The sequence below is a fragment of the Nomascus leucogenys genome, chromosome 4 (assembly GCF_006542625.1).
Source record: "Nomascus leucogenys isolate Asia chromosome 4, Asia_NLE_v1, whole genome shotgun sequence".
NCBI lineage: Eukaryota > Metazoa > Chordata > Mammalia > Primates > Hylobatidae > Nomascus > Nomascus leucogenys.
The window spans coordinates 98,084,348-98,102,445 of record NC_044384.1 but is presented as its reverse complement, the minus strand read 5'-3'; the positions used below and the strand labels follow the sequence as shown (position 1 = coordinate 98,102,445).

The following is an 18,098-nucleotide window of genomic DNA, read 5'->3' as shown; positions in this document are numbered from 1 at the left end:
TGCCTGGATTTATTTCTTGGCTTTCTGTTAAAGAGGTAATTTTTTAAAATTTAAATTTCTATTGTGAATTAGGGCTGTGAAAAAGTATAATGGGCTTTGACAGCATGTAACAGCAGGCTCTAATTTTGTCTGGGAGGTCAGTAAAGGTTTTGCTGAGGAAATGTCATTTAAGCTGAGCCTTGAAGGGCAAGCAGAGCCTAGTCTGATGAGAAAGAAGGATGGGGAGACTGTTTTAGAAAGAAGGGAACAGGATGTGGACTGGTTCCACCGTGGCCCAGGGCCACAGCATGAATCAGTGGCTGAGTTGGGACTAGCAGAAATCAGATCTATGGCTCCAGGCCCTGTGTTCCTTGCATTCAACCCCGCTGGGTGCGTTTTTGGCCCTGTATCACAGAGCTCTATGCTCATTCATCTAAAGAGGGAAGTTCGTGTCCATGGGGCAGGCACTCTCGGTGGATAAAGCAGGGAGGGCAAAGACATGGAGGTGGGAAGGCGGCTGGCATGTGTGGGAGGGAGCAGGTTGTCCCATGACTTGGAGTGAAGCGCTGTGACAGAGGAGAGGTGGGAAAGTTGGAAGAGGAATCTAGGCAAGGATGATAGGATGAGTCCTTAACCAAGAAGCTGCAGGTTGGGATAGCAGGGGAGGCCAGGTGAGATGTTGAGATCAGCTGTTGTCCTAGCAGTTTGACTCTTTATTTCAGGCTTGTTCTAAAAAGGGTTTATGGTAACTTAGATACATACATACGTATCCTGTTTTTTTGTTTTTGGTTTTTAAATACATATGCTAGGATCATAAAACCTCATGCTGTAATAGCCTCTACATGTCTAGATCTATAGCTTTATTCCTTCCATTTTTTTTCTTCTCTGCTTTCTAGTAGCACCTATGAGTACCTTACATATGTCTGATGCTACAGTTAAAGACACAAAGAGAGGGCCCCTTTCAGTAGAGAATCCAGGACTGCAGGGCACAGAAGGAATGGAAGGTGTCAGTGGGAGAGGGGGACTTCTGGCAGAGTATAAGCCAGAAAGCCTTCCCAAAGCCTTGGGCCACATGGGTGGAAGAGCAAAACAGAGAAGTGACCCTTACCTAGCTGCATCAAGCCTCTGTTCACCTTTCGACAGCAGCTTGGGAGCTCTGTGAGGACAGGGTTCTGGCTTTGCTGAGGAGGATGCAGGTGCTCGGGGATAGATGGTAGACAGATGGACAAGCATTCATGCCACAGCACTAATAAGAGGATTCTTAAAATAGGAAAGGAAAGTACCAAGTCTAATGAAGGATTTTGGCATCTCCCACCTCCTGCTAGTTGACAGTTTCTGTTTCTCAAGATTCTGTATAGCATTAACTGGTTTGGAGATTATTAACTAGTTTAGAGACTACTGATTTAGAGCCTCTCCTGTTGGTGAAATTTCACTGTTTAAAGAAGACACATCAGGTTTTAGAGTTAGATTTCAGCCTTTGTTTCTCTAGTGGCTTGAGTTCTCATGGGCGGGGTGGGGGGAGGGAGTGGGGGGACATCCGTCCATCTGTAGGGTAGTTTCTGGACGTTGTTTTCTAAAGGAAGGTTTGACTGGCCCTGCCCACTCAGGATCTCCTGCCAGGGAGAAGAAATCCCTGCTGGTGGGTGACTGAGTGCCATAGGTGTGACTCTGCCTGGCACACGGAGGGGAATGAGATGCAAGAATCATTTACTCTTTCCCTTTACCTGGGGAAGGGCTGTTAAGGTACAGCTCCTGCTGTACCAGGGACACCTCATTTCATGTCTGGTTCTAGAGGGTTCCTGCTGGCCCCTTCTTCCGCCATCCCAGTCTTTCATCCTTGACAGTGCTTCTTCCTCTGTGCTTCCATCAATCTTGGCCACAGACCTCAGTGTCCTCTCTGTGTCACCTCTCACCCAGATGCTTTGGCTGGGCCCACAGTCCCACCTTGCCTGGTTAGGAACCTGACTTTCTTGTTGGCTTCCTTTTCAAATTGTTAATTCAACATTCTTTTCTCAAATGAACAATCCTTTTGTAAAGCAAATAATTATCCCACTTCTCCTGAACGACGTTTTGCAAGATTTAAAAATAGTACTTCATTTGTTGAATGTGGAGGTATACCTGTTTCATAGGATTCCTTTTTAGTGGCAGGATTGAGGACCAGGACGACACTGGCTTCTAGACAAACTGGTCTGCCTGCTCTCCAGGCTGCGATTGTTCAGTTGGCATCATGGTAGAATCTCTGTAATAAAGAATTGCATTAAAGGAAGTTTGTCTTTCTTATAAAGAATCCCATCAAATAATTCACTAAGGATTTTGGAAAGAGAAACCAAATTCTTTAAAAAGCAGGGAGAGGGCAAAGGAGAAGGAAAAAGAATGTTGAACAGTTCATTTATACTAATGGCCCTTGTGTTATTGTGGCAAAATTTCTTCTAAATAAAAGTCAGAGAGGAAAAACAAGCTTTGTTTGGGAGGTGTACTGTCTGTTCTCTGCCTTGTTTTTCTGCTCTGAAGTATAGTGTGCTGTCTTGACGTAGGTATGTAACTGCTATGAATATTGATGGCAGCAAAAGCTTTTTTTTTCCTCTCTGGCCTAGTAAATAAAGCAGCAAGGATAAAAAGGGATGAATTGTAAAATCAGTGTGCTGTTTTTAGCTTCTCTGGTTCCCTTAGAACTCTTAAGTCTCAAACATATTGACAATCTGCCTTTGGTGGTCAGGGTCTGATGTGAGCACAGTGGGTTGGCATTTTCAGGGATTTTTGCCTCTGGTTAAAGTAACAGAGTTCCTTTTTCTTTGAGCTTTCAGAGTTAATGTTATGGTTTCATTGAGGCCTTCCTGTATCTTTCCCTCTATCCAGTGGCAACGCTGGTCCCTGCTCCTCAGAATACCACAGTGGCATGAGTGTGTGATCGTTCCTCCAACAGCCACGCCTTGCATGCCTCCCAAGCGAGCACTCCTCTGGGGGATATGGCAGGGAACAGGGCAACGGGGAATCTGGACAGTAGGCAAGGAAGGGCATCCTTGTAGCTCTGAGTGTGGCATCTCATGTAGCTGTATGAAGGGTGTGGGGGAAGAAGGCATGGGCGCATGGAATGAGCCTGGCTGAGAACAGGACTGGTCTGAAGGTCTAGAAGGGGCATGAGTATAGAGGTTGGAGATGAGCTAGGCTTTCTACATTAAATTATAAACACACTGATGCTGGCTAACTCTCAAAAAACACACACACACACACACACAATTTGTTCACTAGACTGTTGTAATGGTGTTCTGAGGAGCAAAGGGAGCTTTGGAGGGCAAGTGTTTAGAAATGACAGGAACCACAACAGCCCTGTCCTTGGAAGGAAGCCCTGTTATATGATCAGTGAAGAGTGGAGAATGGGGGCAAAGGCTGGGATGCATGGCCATGACTGCATGGTGGTCAAGAGGGAGGATACCTGTGGCATGACAAAGGGATGTTCTGCCTGGCACGGCCGGTGACAGAGGGGCAGCCATTCTGGCAGCAGACAGCCAGAGCCCAGGGGCAGCACAGGCAAGGCTCCCATTTAAATGCACAAGGGTGTTGGGGATACTGCAAGCAAACATTTAATAGGTGACGGTTCCTCAAAGGGTCAGGCTTATGGGAATCATCCTAAAATTTGTGTTTTTAAAAATGTTTCTGAATAAAAAGTGTTCTCTTCAGAAACATAAAATTTATTTTAAAATACACATTTGCCTATTGCATAAAAATAAGTCTAAAATAGTGATAACATATAACACAGCAAAGTGCTTTTTTTCCCCCTGGAATCTATTGTGAAAAGGAGGGGATGGCCTGATCGGAGGACTGAGGATATAGAATTGCTCTCGTCAGTTACTACTTTTGTGACTCTTGAGAAATTCTCTGTGTGTACATTCAAAACTTCCCCCTCCACACACCTCCCCCCCACACCAACAGACTAAATCACAGGTACCATAGTGGGGACATTTTTCTGGCTCCTGGTACAGTGCCTGTCATTTAGAAGTGGTGTTCACATAAGTGTTTCCTGAGCCTATTTTATTTTGACATCTTGCACTAGGCATTTTAATGAGTGAATTTCATGACCTCCATTTCTCTAAGGTATTGGTAACTTTTCGGGTCCCACTCATATTAGTATAGGACTTTACAGTTCATGTTGAAAAGTTACAGTTGCCGATGATACTTGGTTATTTAAATAGCTTCATGCCGCGAGAATGCCTCTTGTAAAGTTAATTACACACATCTCTGTTGGTCCATGTTTCTATTGAAACTGAAGCCGTGTAAAGAAAACATTTATAAAAGAAGAAAAAGTCAAAGTTTTCAGACTTGCTGATTGATATGTTTTCCATAGTTCATGGAGCTGCATGGTTGGAACTGGAAAGGTTCTAAGAGTCATTTAGCCCATGGGCAGCACCTGTGAGGTCTGTGGCAGTCAGATGGGCATGGCTGCTGGGACAGGTACTAGAGGAAAGGTCAGAGGCTCTGCCTAGGTTTCCTAGGAAAGTGCATGGTGACCTGTCACAAGTTCAGCCGGGAGAGGCGGCATGCCAATAAGCAGGCAGGGTGTTTGCCATCCTGAATTCACTTCCCTTATTGTATGGATGCAGAAACTTATATCCAGAGGAGGGGAAGGACTTGCCCAAGGTTACCTTGCTACTCAGTGACAAAGCTGACTGTGACTTCGAACTCAGACATAAACCCAAGAGGAAGAGAGGGTCAAAACAGATGCATCATCATTTCTTCCGGAGGATGAATTTCTTCTGTTCAAAGACACCATTGGAATCTTTCTTGTACCCTTGTGCTTTTCTGGGCCTGATTTGGCAACCTCAGGAGGAAAGCATGCTGTGTTTTGCAAATGTGTGCAAATAACAAACATGCCTGTTATGTCCTAGGCAGACTCATCACACATGCATTGGGGCAGTTGGCAAAATGCAGTCCTGCAGCCTGGAACGAAAAGTGTTGCACACATAGTTGCTTATGAGAAATTGAGTGTTAGAATGTAAATGCTTTCCTGGCCCAGGGAGAGTGTAATTGTTCCATTTCTCATGATGAAACTTTGCTTGGAGGAAAATGCTTATATGTCTCAGATGTTGATTCTAATCTCTGTTCCTTTTTCTGTCTCCTCTTCCTCCCCTGCCCCTACTTTTTTGGTATGTTTCTTTGTTTTTCTTCACAGGAAAAAGTAGAATATGCCTTCCTGATTATTTTTACAGTCGAGACATTTTTGAAGATTATAGCGTATGGATTATTGCTACATCCTAATGCTTATGTTAGGAATGGATGGAATTTACTGGATTTTGTTATAGTAATAGTAGGGTAAGTCTCTTTTACTTTGGGGAAATGTTGGTTTGGAAAATTGGAGGTGGAGGTTGGGGGGGTGGTAACAGAACAGTCTTTTTAGGGAATGTGGTTGCTCTTTTATGCCAGCTGTTGCACCAGAACCTCTCAGGAGTTCTTTTAAGGGCTGGTGATACTGCTGTCAGTCCCTGGGCAGAGACTAGTTTGAAATTCTCTCATTGTTACTCCCGTTTTTAGTAACATGTTATAGAAGGGAGTCTAAGCTCCTAATATGAGAGGCTTTACCTAACAGGGTCTTGGATCTCCAGAAACAGACCAACCCTGTCGGTGATTAGAGTCAAATGAGTAGAGCTTCTAATACTTAGTGCCAATGTTAAGTTAAAAAAAGTAAAAAGTAATAAAACCTTCATAGCAGTAAGGTACTCTGCTATTTAACATCCCTTGAGCAAAGCTATTAATTTTTTTTTCTTTCTTTCTTTCTTTCTTTCTTTCTTTCTTTCTTTCTTTCTTTCTCTCTTTCTCTCTTTCTCTCTTTCTCTCTCTCTTTCTCTCTTTCTCTCTCTCTCTCTCTTTCTTTCTTTCTTTCTTTCTTTCTTTTTGCTGACTTCTGGGAGAAACTCTGGCATACTACTGTTCCATTTTAAATAACGAAACAAGTGTCTGGATAATGTCAAGTATCTGGCATAAAATGAAATAAGCTAGAAAATGCAGAGAAGCAGGTGTTCCACCAAAATCCTGTTGCAGGAAGAAGACATCAGTAGTTTTAGTTAAAGGAGAATGTTAAAATAAAAAATAGTGGCCTGTGTTATTTTAGTCCTTCCACACCTGGAAATGTTGCCAGGAAGAGAAAAATGAATCCATGTTACAGGAATGCTGCGTCTTTGGACCAAATACCCATGTAGGAAGATAAGATATATCCTTTTTCCCAGTCTTAGTTATGCTAGCTATAAAGTGAGTTGCTCCTAAAATTATGTTTTTGTAAAGAGAGGTTTTTAAATAGCCTCTCTGTTTTCATCTTCATGACTTCAGTGAACTGCCTTTTGCAGTTGAGCAAGGTGATTTTTCTTGTGGATTATCCTTTCATCATGAATCTTTTGCCTTTTCATTGGAGACTAATTCTGCTGGGTATTGGGAGAGTGGAATTGGTTGTGGGCCTTCCTAGGTCCTTTTCAGCCTACGAAGTTAATATGAGATCCTAATTGCCCAATGGGACAATTAGACTTGTGGGAAACAAGTTAGCTTTTCAAAACCCCCCCACAATACATTGGCATTTAAGGCATCATTGCAAAAGAAGTGCACCAAAATGAATAGGTAGCAGATATGTGCCATACCTTCCTGTATTTGGTGGACTCTGTCAAGGAATGGCAAGCGGGAGCCTTGCAGGTGTGTTGATTCTGGGATGAACTGGCTGTGCCTCTTCTGCCACTGGACTTTTTGTTCAGCTAGGAATGGAGATGCTTAGCCCCATTTCTTTCGTCACCATGCTATGATCACCTCAGATTTCTGCCTGGAAATATTTTTCACACTACAGCACAGCACAAGGACAGGGAACCAAGTGGAGCATGGTGGTCTTATTGAGTTAAGGAGACAGAGACAAGAGTTTGGGGAGGCAGAATAGGGGAAGGGAGGGAGCTATTTAGAGAAAGAGCTTCATAAATATGCCTTAGAGTACACTTCAGTTTTGGCTGAGAGCTAAGCTACACCTACGCGGAGTTGCGAGTCCATGAGGCCAGGAAAGACCACTACTAGGGAAAAGAGAAAGACCAGGGAGCTGTAAAATGAATAATAACCAGGGCTCACAAAGGACTTGGAAGGCATTCAAATTCTGACTAATTAGGGTGGAAAGACCTCATTGAACACCCTGGACTGTCAGTAGAGACCCCACAGGGCCATTAGTAGTAGTGCTAAACTGGCTCTAGAGCAGGGGCTGGCAAACTGTGGCCAATGGGCCAAGTCTTAGCCCATCTAGCCTGCCACCTATTTTTATAAATAAAGTTTTATTGTAACATGGCCACATTCATTTGTTTACATAGTTCAGTTTGAGTAGTTTACGTCCACAAAACCTAAAATATTTAAATATTTACTATCTGGCCGTTTACAGAAAAAGTTTGCCAATCGCTGCTCTAGAGTACAGAGACTACCTGAAATCCTTGCTTACAATGTTTGAAAAGAAGTCTGAAAAGAAGCAAACTAGGCTGGGCATGGTGGCTCATGCCTATAATCCCAGCAGTTTGGGAGGCTGAGGTGGGTGGATCACCTGAGGTCGGGAGTTCAAGACCAGCATGGCCAACATGGCGAAACCCCCTCTCTACTAAAAATGCAAATATTATCTGGGTGTGGTGGTACATGCCTGTAATGCTGGCTACATGGGAGGCTGAGGCAAGAGAATCGCTTGAACCTGGGAGGCAGAGGTTGCAGTGAGCCGAAATCGTGCCACTGCACTCCAACCTGGGTGACAGAGTGAGACTCCATTTCAAAAAAAAAAAAGCAAACTGATATGCTAACTGAACTGCCTGCCAGAACATAACTCAACATTCTTTAAAGGAGGACAACAAAATCCAGACACTGAACATATGAAGAAATGTGACCCATAACCAGGAGAAAACTCCATCAGTAGAAACAGATCCTGAAATGACAGAGAAGGACTTCACAAAGCTTTAAAAACTACTATTATAAGTTTATGGACTTAAAGGGATACCTGATTATAGTAAGGAAAGATGGGACAATATAAAAAAAAAACAAATGGAACTTTAAGAGATGAAAAATATATCCAAAATGAAAAATTCTCTGGATTGGCTTAACCTCAGCTTAGACACTATAGAAGGAAAAAATATCAGGGAATTTGAACGTATTCTAATAACATGAAGAATAATGATTGAGGAGAAAATGAATACCGCCTCTGTGGCCTGTGGGGGAATAACAAGTGGTCTAACGTATGTATATTTGGAGTCTCAGAAGGCGAGGAGAGAAAGAGGAGACAGAAAAAAAATATTTGAAGAAACAGCTCCAGATTTTCCAAATGTGATGAAAAATTAAACTGACAAGAAGCTCAGCAAAGCCTGAGCAAAATAAACATGAGAAAAGCCACATCAAGGCACATCACAATTGTAATCAAATTGTTACAAACCAAAGATAAGGGGAAAACCTTAAAACAGAGAAAAGAAAATTTCAGACTATTTGTCAACAACTATGCAAGCCAGAAGACAATAGAGAGACATCTTTAAAGTACTAGGGGAAAATGTCAACCTAGGATTCTCACTCAGTAAAATATCTTTCAGAGTTAAAGTCAAAATAAAAACTTTTTCAGACATTCTAGAGTTTCAGAATTCATGACTAACAGACCTGTACCTCAATCAGTGTTAAAGACAGTTCCTCAGGGCTGAAGGAAAATGACACAAGATAGAAAAGTGGATCTACACAGAAAGAAATGAAGAGTGCCAGAAAGTGGATCTACACAAAAAGAATGAAGAGTGCCAGAAAGCATAAATACGTGGGTACATATGCAGATATTTTTCCCCTCATTTAAAAATTTCTTTAAAGGTAATTATTTAAAGCAAAAATAATAACAATGTATTGTGGTGTCTATAGCTTCTATAGAAATAAAGTACATGACAATGGTAGCATGAAGAATAGGAACAGGGAAATAGCCATATGGTCTTGTCATGTACTTATACAGTAGTTGGAATGATTAAATATTATCTGAAGATAGACTGTGATACCTTCAAGATGTATGTTGTAAACCCCTAGAGTATGGATTGGCAAGCTACATCTAGTTTGAGCCTTTTTTTCCCCACCATTGACAAAGTATTTTATTTACTGCCTGCTTTGGCAAATAAAGTTTCATTGTAATTCAGCCACATTCAGTCATGTCTATGGCTATTTGGTGTTATAATGGCAAAGTTGGGTAGTTGTGACAAACCCTATGGCCTGCAGATTCTAAAATATTTACTATTTGGCACTTTATAGAAAATGTTTACTGACACTTGCCTTAGAGAAGCCACTAAAAAAGAAAATCCCAGGTATATCTAATAAGCCTATTGTAGAGATTAAATGGAATTTTAAAAAACCGTAAATCCAAAACAGGCAGGGAAGAAGAAAAAAGGAACAAAGGACAGGACAAATAGAAAACAAATGGCAAGTTGCTAGATTTAAACCTAGGTAAATCCTTATTAAAATCATTATCACAAAGAAAGGATAATGGCCTTTCTTTGTGTCCACGTGCTCTCATCATTTAGCTCCTACTTATAAGTGAGAACATGTGGTATTTGGTTTTTTCTTCCTGCGTTAGTTTGCTAAGGATAATGGCCTCCAGCTCCATCCATGTGCCCACAAAAGAAAAGATCTTGTCCTTTTTTATGACTGCATAGTATTCCTTGGTGTATGTGTGTCACATTTTCTTTATCCAATCTGTGTTGATGGGCATGTAGGTTGATTCCATGTCTTTGCTATTGTGAATAGTGCCACAGTGAACATTCACATGCATGTGTCTTTATGGTAGAATGGTTTATTTTTCTCTAGGTGTGTAGCCAGTAATGGGATTTCTGGGTCAAATGGTAGTTCTGTTGTTAGCTCTTTGAGGAATTGATACACTGCTTTCCACAATAGATGAACTAATTTACACACCCGCCAACAGTGTATAAGCATTCCCTTTTCTCTGCAGTCTCGCTAGCATCTGTTATTTCTTGACTTTTTAAGAGTAGCCATTTTAACTGGTGTGAAATGGTATCTCATGGTTTTGATTTGCACTTCTCTAACGATCAGTAATATGAACTTTTTAAAATGTGGTTCTTGAGCACGTGCATGTCTTTTGAATAGTATCTCTTCATGTCCTTTGCTGACCTTTTAATGGGATTTTTCTTTTTTTCTTGGGAAGTTGTTTGAGTTTCTTATAGATGTTGGATATTAGACCTTTGTCAGATGCATAATTTGCCAATATTTTTTCTCATTCCGTAGGTTGTCTCTTTACCCTGTTTCTTTTGTTGTGCAGAAGCTCTTAAGTTTAATTAGGCCCATATGTCAGGTTTTGCTTTTGTTGTGATTGCTTTTGGCATATTCATCATGAAATCCTTGCTCATTCCTATGTCTAGAATGGTATTGCCTAGGTTGTCTTCCAGGGTTTTTTATAGTTTTGGGTTTTACATTTAAGTCTTTAATCCATCTTGAGTTGATTTTTGTATATAGTATAAGAAAGGGGTCCAGTTTCAGTCTTGTGCATATGGCTTGCCAGTTATCCCAGCATGGTTTATTGAATAGGGAGTACTTTTCCCATTGCTTGTTTTTGTCACCTTTGTCGAAGATCAGATGGTCGTAGGTGTGTGGCCTTATTTCTGGGCTCTCTACTATGTTCTGTTGGTCTATGTGTCTGTTTTTGTATGAGCACCATGCTGTTTTGGTTACTGTAGCTCTGTAGTATAATTTGAAGTCAGGTAGTGTGACACTTCCAGCTTTGTCGTTTTGCTTAGGATTGCCTTGGCCATCCAGGCTCCTTTTTTGTTCCATATAAATTTTAAAATTGTTTTTTTCTAGTTATGTGAAGAATGTCATTGGTGGTTTGATAGGAATAGCATTGAATCTGTAAATTGCTTTGGGCAGTATGGCTAATTAATTGATATTGAGTCTTCCTATTTGTGAGCATGGTATGTTTTTCCATTTGTTTGTGTCATCTCTGATTTTTTTGAGCAGTGTAAAACCATGAAATTTATAGTAGAAAATATTGGATAAAACCTCTGTGACCTCAATGTAGCCAGAGATTTCTCAGGACACAAAAAGCTCCAGCCATGAAAGAGTAATTGAAAATGTTGACTTTATCAAAATTTAAAACTTTTCTTCAAAAGACAGTGTGAAGACAATGAAAAAGCAAGGCACACATTGGGAAAAATATTCATAATACATACACTTGTATTCAGTATATATAAAGGACTCTTACAACCCAATAGTAAGAAGACAACCCAATAAACAAATAGGTAAAAGATTTGAATAGATCTTCACAAAAGAAGATATGTGAATCAACAAACATCTGAAAAGATGCTCAACATTGTTAGTAATTAGAGAAATGCAAATTAAAACTACAGTGACAGTACTGCATACCCACTAGTATTACTAAATGTAAAAAGACTGAAAATACTAGGTCTTAACCAAAATATGGAACAACTGGAACTCTCATACACCAGTTGTAGAAATGGAAAATGGTATAATCACTTTGGAAAAAATGCGCCCATTCCTTACAGTGTTAAACATAGACTTACCATATGACCATATTACCAGTTCTACTCTTAGGTATTTATCCAAGAAAAATGAAAACACATGTCCACAAAAAACCTTTATTCATAGTAGAGAAAACTGGAAACAACCCATATATCCCTCAACGGGTGAATGGATAAACTCATTGTGATGTATTTATATAATGGGATATTACAGAACAACAAAAAGAAATGAACTGCTGATAAAACAACGTGGATGAGTGTCAAAAACATTATGGTGAGCAAAATAAGATGAGCCAGGAGAACATACTATGTGAGTCCATTTATATGGGTTCTAGAAAAAGAAAACAAAAAAACTCTAGCAATGAACAGCCAATCACTAGATACTCAAGGCTGAGCTTCAAGGGAAGCTCTGTACAAGGCTGTGCAAAAGGGGCACAAGAGAATCATTTGAAATGTTGAAATCTTCCCTATCTTGATCATGATGTTTGTTGCTTAGGCTTATGCATTTTTCAAAACCCATCGTACACTTTAAATGAGTGTGTTTTATTATAGATAAACTGCAATATGAAGTGATTTAAAATGCAAAAAAAAAAATATAGGAAACTGAAGTAGAACTGGACTCTAAGAAAAACTTCAGAAAATCAGATTATTTTTTATCTAAAATATGCACGAAATTGGAGTCAAAGAACGGAAGAAAGGTTTTAAAAAAGAAAAAGAAGAATTATGATGTCTTCATTTGAATCAAATTCCTACTCACTAAAGTTTCCAACTGCAGTCTGTATCTCAATCCAATGGATTTTTCCATTCCAAGTCAACAGTGACCTATTGCTTTTGTCAAGATTCCCAATAACCAAGACATTAAGGAAGTAATTGATATTTCTAAAATGTTAACTGTTAATGTGACCACAGGAGGACTCAGTGTGTCTGCCAGAGCTGAAGTTATTCCTTTAGAGAAAAGTTTGATCTAAGCCAACTTTTATCCCATGCCTCTAAATTTTCAATAAAGATATATTTCAAGCATTCAGGCTCTATTACTTAAGCTTTTTTTGAAGAACGTGACTCCTCATTCTGGTGTTTCTGACTTCAGTCAGTTTAGACAGCTCCTTGTCTTTTTTCTCCCACCTTAGGGTAAACTTTTAATAACAATCTAGAGTCGGTTACTCCTTTCTCATCCTGTCCTTATCTCTTCAGGCCCATGGCACTTTTTTTTTGAGAGGCGTGGTGGTGAGGAACAGTATCACGGAATATTAGAGTGGAAAGGTCATTCTCTGAGTCGTTAAATCTAGTTTTGGCATTTTGTAGAGAGGAGAACTGAGGCCCAGAGAAGGAGAGGGAGTTTCCTAATATCTCATAACTCTTAGGAGTGGAAACCAGCCCCGGCCCCTTGCAGCCCTGCACTGTCTGGGAACACAGCCTGCTTCTCTCTCTGACTTGGCCTCTTTGGTGACAAGAGAGAGACATTTTTCATGTGTTTTCAAGGACATTGCTGAAGAACAAGGAATAAAGGGACCGTGACGTATATGTTGCAAAACACGGATACTTGAAAGCAGTCTTCAGTCGCTACCTGCATAAATTACTTTGCTAACCCTTTGGGATGAAAATTCCTGTGGCTTACACATTTCAGAAGAGTTTGAGTTTTCTTTCTTTTTCTTTGTTTTTCTGAAGCTATGAATTTGTTTTGGAGGAGAGACTTTTCACTTTAGCCTTGCTGCAGGGATTTACAGTAATTTTTTAAAAACTATGCTGAAGAGAGAGAAGCCTGTCATAAATTTGATCTATTTCTTCAGTCATAACAAGGGAGAGCTCACCATCTGAAGCTTTGTAGAGACCGGGCTTGTTTTCCCTCCTGGCTGGGTTTGTTGCTAATTGCTGTACTGTTATTAAAATAAAGGGCTTATCTATAAATGCCTCAGAACTACACAACTATACCCAATCAGGGCTGTAATCAGACAATCCTATGTCTTATGGACTTGGTGTCTTGGCTATCCAGATGCATCCCAGTGGGGGCAGTTTCTGCTTTGTCTGCTCATTAAACTTTGGACACCTTTTCTTTGTTGCTGGGCCAGTCATTCCCACAATCTGATTGGCCAGAGTTGATGCTGTTTGAAATGGGCACATTTTATACTTACTCTGAAAAACGAGCAATAATTCCAAAGAATATTTATTTAAAAGAGCAAAAGTCACTGTTAAATGAGCAGATTGTCTGAAAATAGATTTATCCGAACCTTCTGAAACTAGGAAAAAATTTATTGTGGCTGCCAGGTACAATATTATTCACATTTCAAAAGAGAGAATGATGATATTAATACCTTACCTTAGGTAACTGCCTTTAGCCTTTGCACAGCTCCTTAGTATCTGTGATTTACATCCTCCAAATATCCCTATGAAGGTGAAGGTTGGGGTGTGTGTGTTAGTGACTACGCTGACTGTGGGTTCCCAGGGAGTCCCCTCTTCTTTGGGAACAGACTTGCTCTCTGCTGCTCCATTGCGATAAAAACAGATGAGGTTAATCCCTGTCCCAATCATTTTGGAGATGGGGTCATTTGTATTCCAATTCCACAGCCCAGTTCTTGTCTTTGTCTTCCTTTTATTTAAGCGGCAGCCATACAGAATTAGCACTTGTTCAAAAATAAATACGATTATCATCCTGTTTTGCTCCCCTGGGGTGACAGACTCTAACATTTCTTTCTCTTTCTCTTCTTTCAGATTGTTTAGTGTAATTTTGGAACAATTAACCAAAGAAACAGAAGGCGGGAACCACTCTAGCGGCAAATCTGGAGGCTTTGATGTCAAAGCCCTCCGTGCCTTTCGAGTGTTGCGACCACTTCGACTAGTGTCAGGAGTGCCCAGTAAGCACTTATTGTTTCCTAGAGTCAGGAGTATGCTGGTTTTTTCTTCTGGGTGGGTCTCAGAATCATTGGTGCTTCGAGGTGAGTTGCTCTGTGCCGGCCAGGGGTCAGCGGACGACCATGGCCTCCTTCACAGTTGACAGGATACTTTGGCCTGCACTGTCACGTTGGATCCCCGTGACAGCCCCGAGAGGGGGACAGGTGGCAGTTATTGTCACTCTGATTTTGTGGACAAGAGAATCTTCTTTTGCAGAAAGACAAGGCGTTAGGGTGAGACCTTGTGTTCAGGCCTTTAATTCCGGTCTATTTTTCGTCTACTGGCAACATGCTGCCATCCACGCCTCCACTCCCAGGCCTGCCCCTCTGAAAGTGGTGGGTTTGTGGATGAGGGTGTTGGAGGACTCAGCTGCCTGCCTTTTTTTTTTTCTCCAAGTGGGGAGCACCAGAGGGATTGACTCCTGGAAACTCTGATTAGATCCTCTACTATCAGGAACTGTGCTACCCAGCTCTGGGGGAAGGGATGAATGCTTCACCTGTCTTACCTGGATACAGGGCACAGGAGTACCTGCCTTGAAGGCTGTTGTGAGAACTGAATGAGATAATGGAGGGAGAGCCCCTAACAGGATGTCTGGAGCACAGAGGCTCTCAGTGAGTGAGAGAGAGAGTTTTAGCCATTAGGCCCTACCATACCACTCAGTGCCAGGCCCCAGTGTGCTTCTGGCTCCAGGACCCCAGGCCAGGTTAGATCATACCTGAGTTGGAATAGATGCCCTGTCTGTGCCCTGGCCAACAGCTGCAGCCTCTTACCCTTCCATAAGGTGTTTGGGCTCTGCCTCTAATAGGACTCCTGTGTTGGGGACTTCCATGGGTAGAAGTCCTAACACCTTTCTGAGGGCTGGTGCCCCTGCATAAGAATATGGGATTGCAGGGTGTACCTGTTTTTCACAACTCATAAAGCCATCAGAAGAACGCAGATCACATTTTTTGCCTCTCCAGAAGTTCTTCATGAAATTTTTATTAAATTCGTTGGCACTTAGAATGCACCAAAAATCCTCTGGAAAAAAAAAAAAAACACATTTCCAAATTTAACATTTTAAAATGTAGGAAGTGGTGTTTTATGTGTACTTGTTTTTCCAGATGGTTCATTTATTTTCATTGAAAAAGATCAGCACAAGTCAAAACCACAGAACTGTGTGGAATCAATTGAGAAAAACAGAAATACCTTGGAAATGACTGGCTCTGTTAAGTGTAACACGATTAAATGAGAAGTTCAGTGAGCAAACATGTTCTTCCAGATTTAGTTGTTATAGCTTAATCTAATTTCAAAGTAACCACGACAGCTTTTTCCCCCAAAGAGCAAATAACAGGACAGCCTGTCTATGGTATGTGTTGCGTGCAGACTTTGGGGGCTGTGGCTGTGTGCGTGTGTGTATGTGAGCTTCTGGCCAGTGAAAAATCCAAGAACTCACATAGCATTGTGTCTGCTTCCTTGGCTAATGAGGTTCTGACTAAACTAGTGCAGTGCTCCTAGATATTGAGAATTATTTTTAAACTGTATTTCTTCCTTTCCCCAATAGACATCACTGTTTGAAATTTGATAGGGAGATTTGTATGTAACTCTCCCCCAGGTTAGCAGGGAAAAATGTGAGTCTGAGTCTTGTATGAGGACTTTTGAGCTTATGTTTTTAACCACCTAGGTAGGGAACATCCCAGTCTCTCATCAAACTCAAACAGGCTTTTGAAGGAAGGGATCAGAGGTTGTCGGATGTGCTGTTTCTAGTGCTGGTTTCTAGCAGCCGTGGCCTGCAGATTTCTTGTCTAGTACCCGAAGTTGTTAAAAATGTCCAGGAATGTTTGACTGTTTACACTTATCTTGGAATTGTTTAGTCCTTGCTAAAGAGAATCCAGACTGTTCTGTAAGACGTAATTTTGTGTGCATGTGTGTATGGAAATATATATTCATTCAGTGAAAGGTAAATTTATTTCACAAGGTGGTGAATCAGGCATTTTTGAGTTCTTAAGCACCCACATTAAGAGGCTGAGGGAGAATGGGCAGGAACCCAGAACCTACCCTGGAGACCAGGCCTCCTGACCCCTGTGTTGACGTCCCCCATTCTCTCCACGGCCCCTCGACCTCAGCACTACTGTGCTGCTCACTGTTTAACTTCTTACCTTCTCTTTCCCTGTCCTTCCATGTTGGACAGGGAAACATTTATCAAAGTTCAAGACCATCAAAGTGGAAAATAATCCTAAATATCCTCTGGTCTGCCTGCATCTTTTAGACAAGGAAACTGAGGCCCGTTGCAGGTAATGCCTTATGGAAGTTCTCACAGCTAGTGAGTAGCCAGACAGAACCAGACCCACGATCTCCACATTCCTGACCTGGTGTTCTTCCCACTTCTGCCTCCTTGACTAGAGTCCCATGAGATCCACTGAGAACTACTGTGCATGTTGAGTATGTACAAAGGAGCTGAATGCAATAAAGTATACGTGTTCACAGTCAGATACAACTTTATCATCTCATAAATGTGACCAATCTGAAATACAGTAGTTACTCTAAATGTAAAAAATATTCACAAAGCTTACTGCCATGGAATGTAGAAGAGCTAACTGCTGGGAGTTGGTTTTGCATGGCCCATTGGTGTCTCAAGAAAACCAAAACAACAGTAGAAACCTGGCCATGGGGATTGGAACAGGTGTCGTCTTTTCCTTTCCATGTGTTCCTTGTAGGAGGTAAAAATATTGAAAATCATCCTAATTGATCATTTTTGAAAAAACCATGTGGACATTCACATATCCAAAGGTGTAGCACCCAGAGTTTTAGTTGTAATAGAGGTTGTGGCAAGGCAGGGGCGTGCTGAGTCTGAAATCCTCTTACTGTTCTTCCCTCACCATCCTCTCCCCTGCCTCCTCCTGTGCTGCTTATCATGGTAAATGTTTGTCATTATTGCTCAGTCTTCTCTTTGCTTGCTCTATTCTGGTTTCCGACGTAAGCATCTCAGCTTCTTGCATTCTTTCTTTCCTGAAGATGTATTGGGAAAGTGAGATGATAGCAGAAGAGGGAAAGTTTGGAGGTGGAGAAGCAACAGGGAAGGACAGGGAAGAGAAGGTAAGAAGGAAAAGAGTGAGCAGCACAGTCATGCCGAGGTTGTGGGGCCACGGAGAGGATGGGGAACACCAACGCAAGGTCAGGAGGCCTGGTCTCCAGGGCAGGTTCTGGGTTCCTGCCCATTCTCCCTCATCTCTTGTTTCCTCACACCCAATCCTAATCCTGAGTGCTGCCCCCATCCTTCTTTTCATGACCTCTTTTTCTGTCCCTTGGCGGGTAGCCTTACCCACACTCTGGCACTGAGTATGACTCCATGGGTAGCTTCTATTAGGTTGGTGTGAAAGTAATTGCGGTTTTTGCCATTGAAAGTAATGAGTCTGAGTCTGAGGATTTCAGACTCAGCAAGACCCTGTCTTCCTAAGACCTCCATGGCAGCAAAAGTTTTAAATGTAGGAAATAATTGTTTCTCTCTCTCTCTCTCTCTCTCTTTTTTGTTTGGAGACAAAGTCTTGCTCTGTCACCCAGACTGGAGTTGCAACCTCCGCCTCCGAGTTTCAAGCGATTCTCCCACCTTACTCTCCCGAGTAGCTGGGACTACAGTCGCACACCACCACACCCAACTATTTTTGTATTTTTGGTAGAGTTGGGGTTTCATCATGTTGGCCATGCTGGTCTCGAACTCCTGACCTCAAGTGATCCACCCGCCTCGGCCTCCCAAAGTGCTGGGAT

The 18,098-nt window shown here is 41.6% G+C and overlaps 1 protein-coding gene across 9 annotated transcripts in view; it reads left to right on the top strand.

Moving 5' to 3' along the window:
* Positions 1 to 18,098, top strand: part of CACNA1D (calcium voltage-gated channel subunit alpha1 D) — a 322,420-nt gene that overhangs the window by 155,592 nt on the left and 148,730 nt on the right. For all 9 annotated transcript variants that reach the window (XM_030811596.1, XM_030811599.1, XM_030811606.1 and 6 more), the window contains exons 4-5: positions 5,147 to 5,286; positions 14,178 to 14,320. In XM_030811596.1, the coding sequence (XP_030667456.1) occupies positions 5,147 to 5,286; positions 14,178 to 14,320 (283 nt within the window). The remainder of the gene's footprint in view (positions 1 to 5,146; positions 5,287 to 14,177; positions 14,321 to 18,098) is intronic.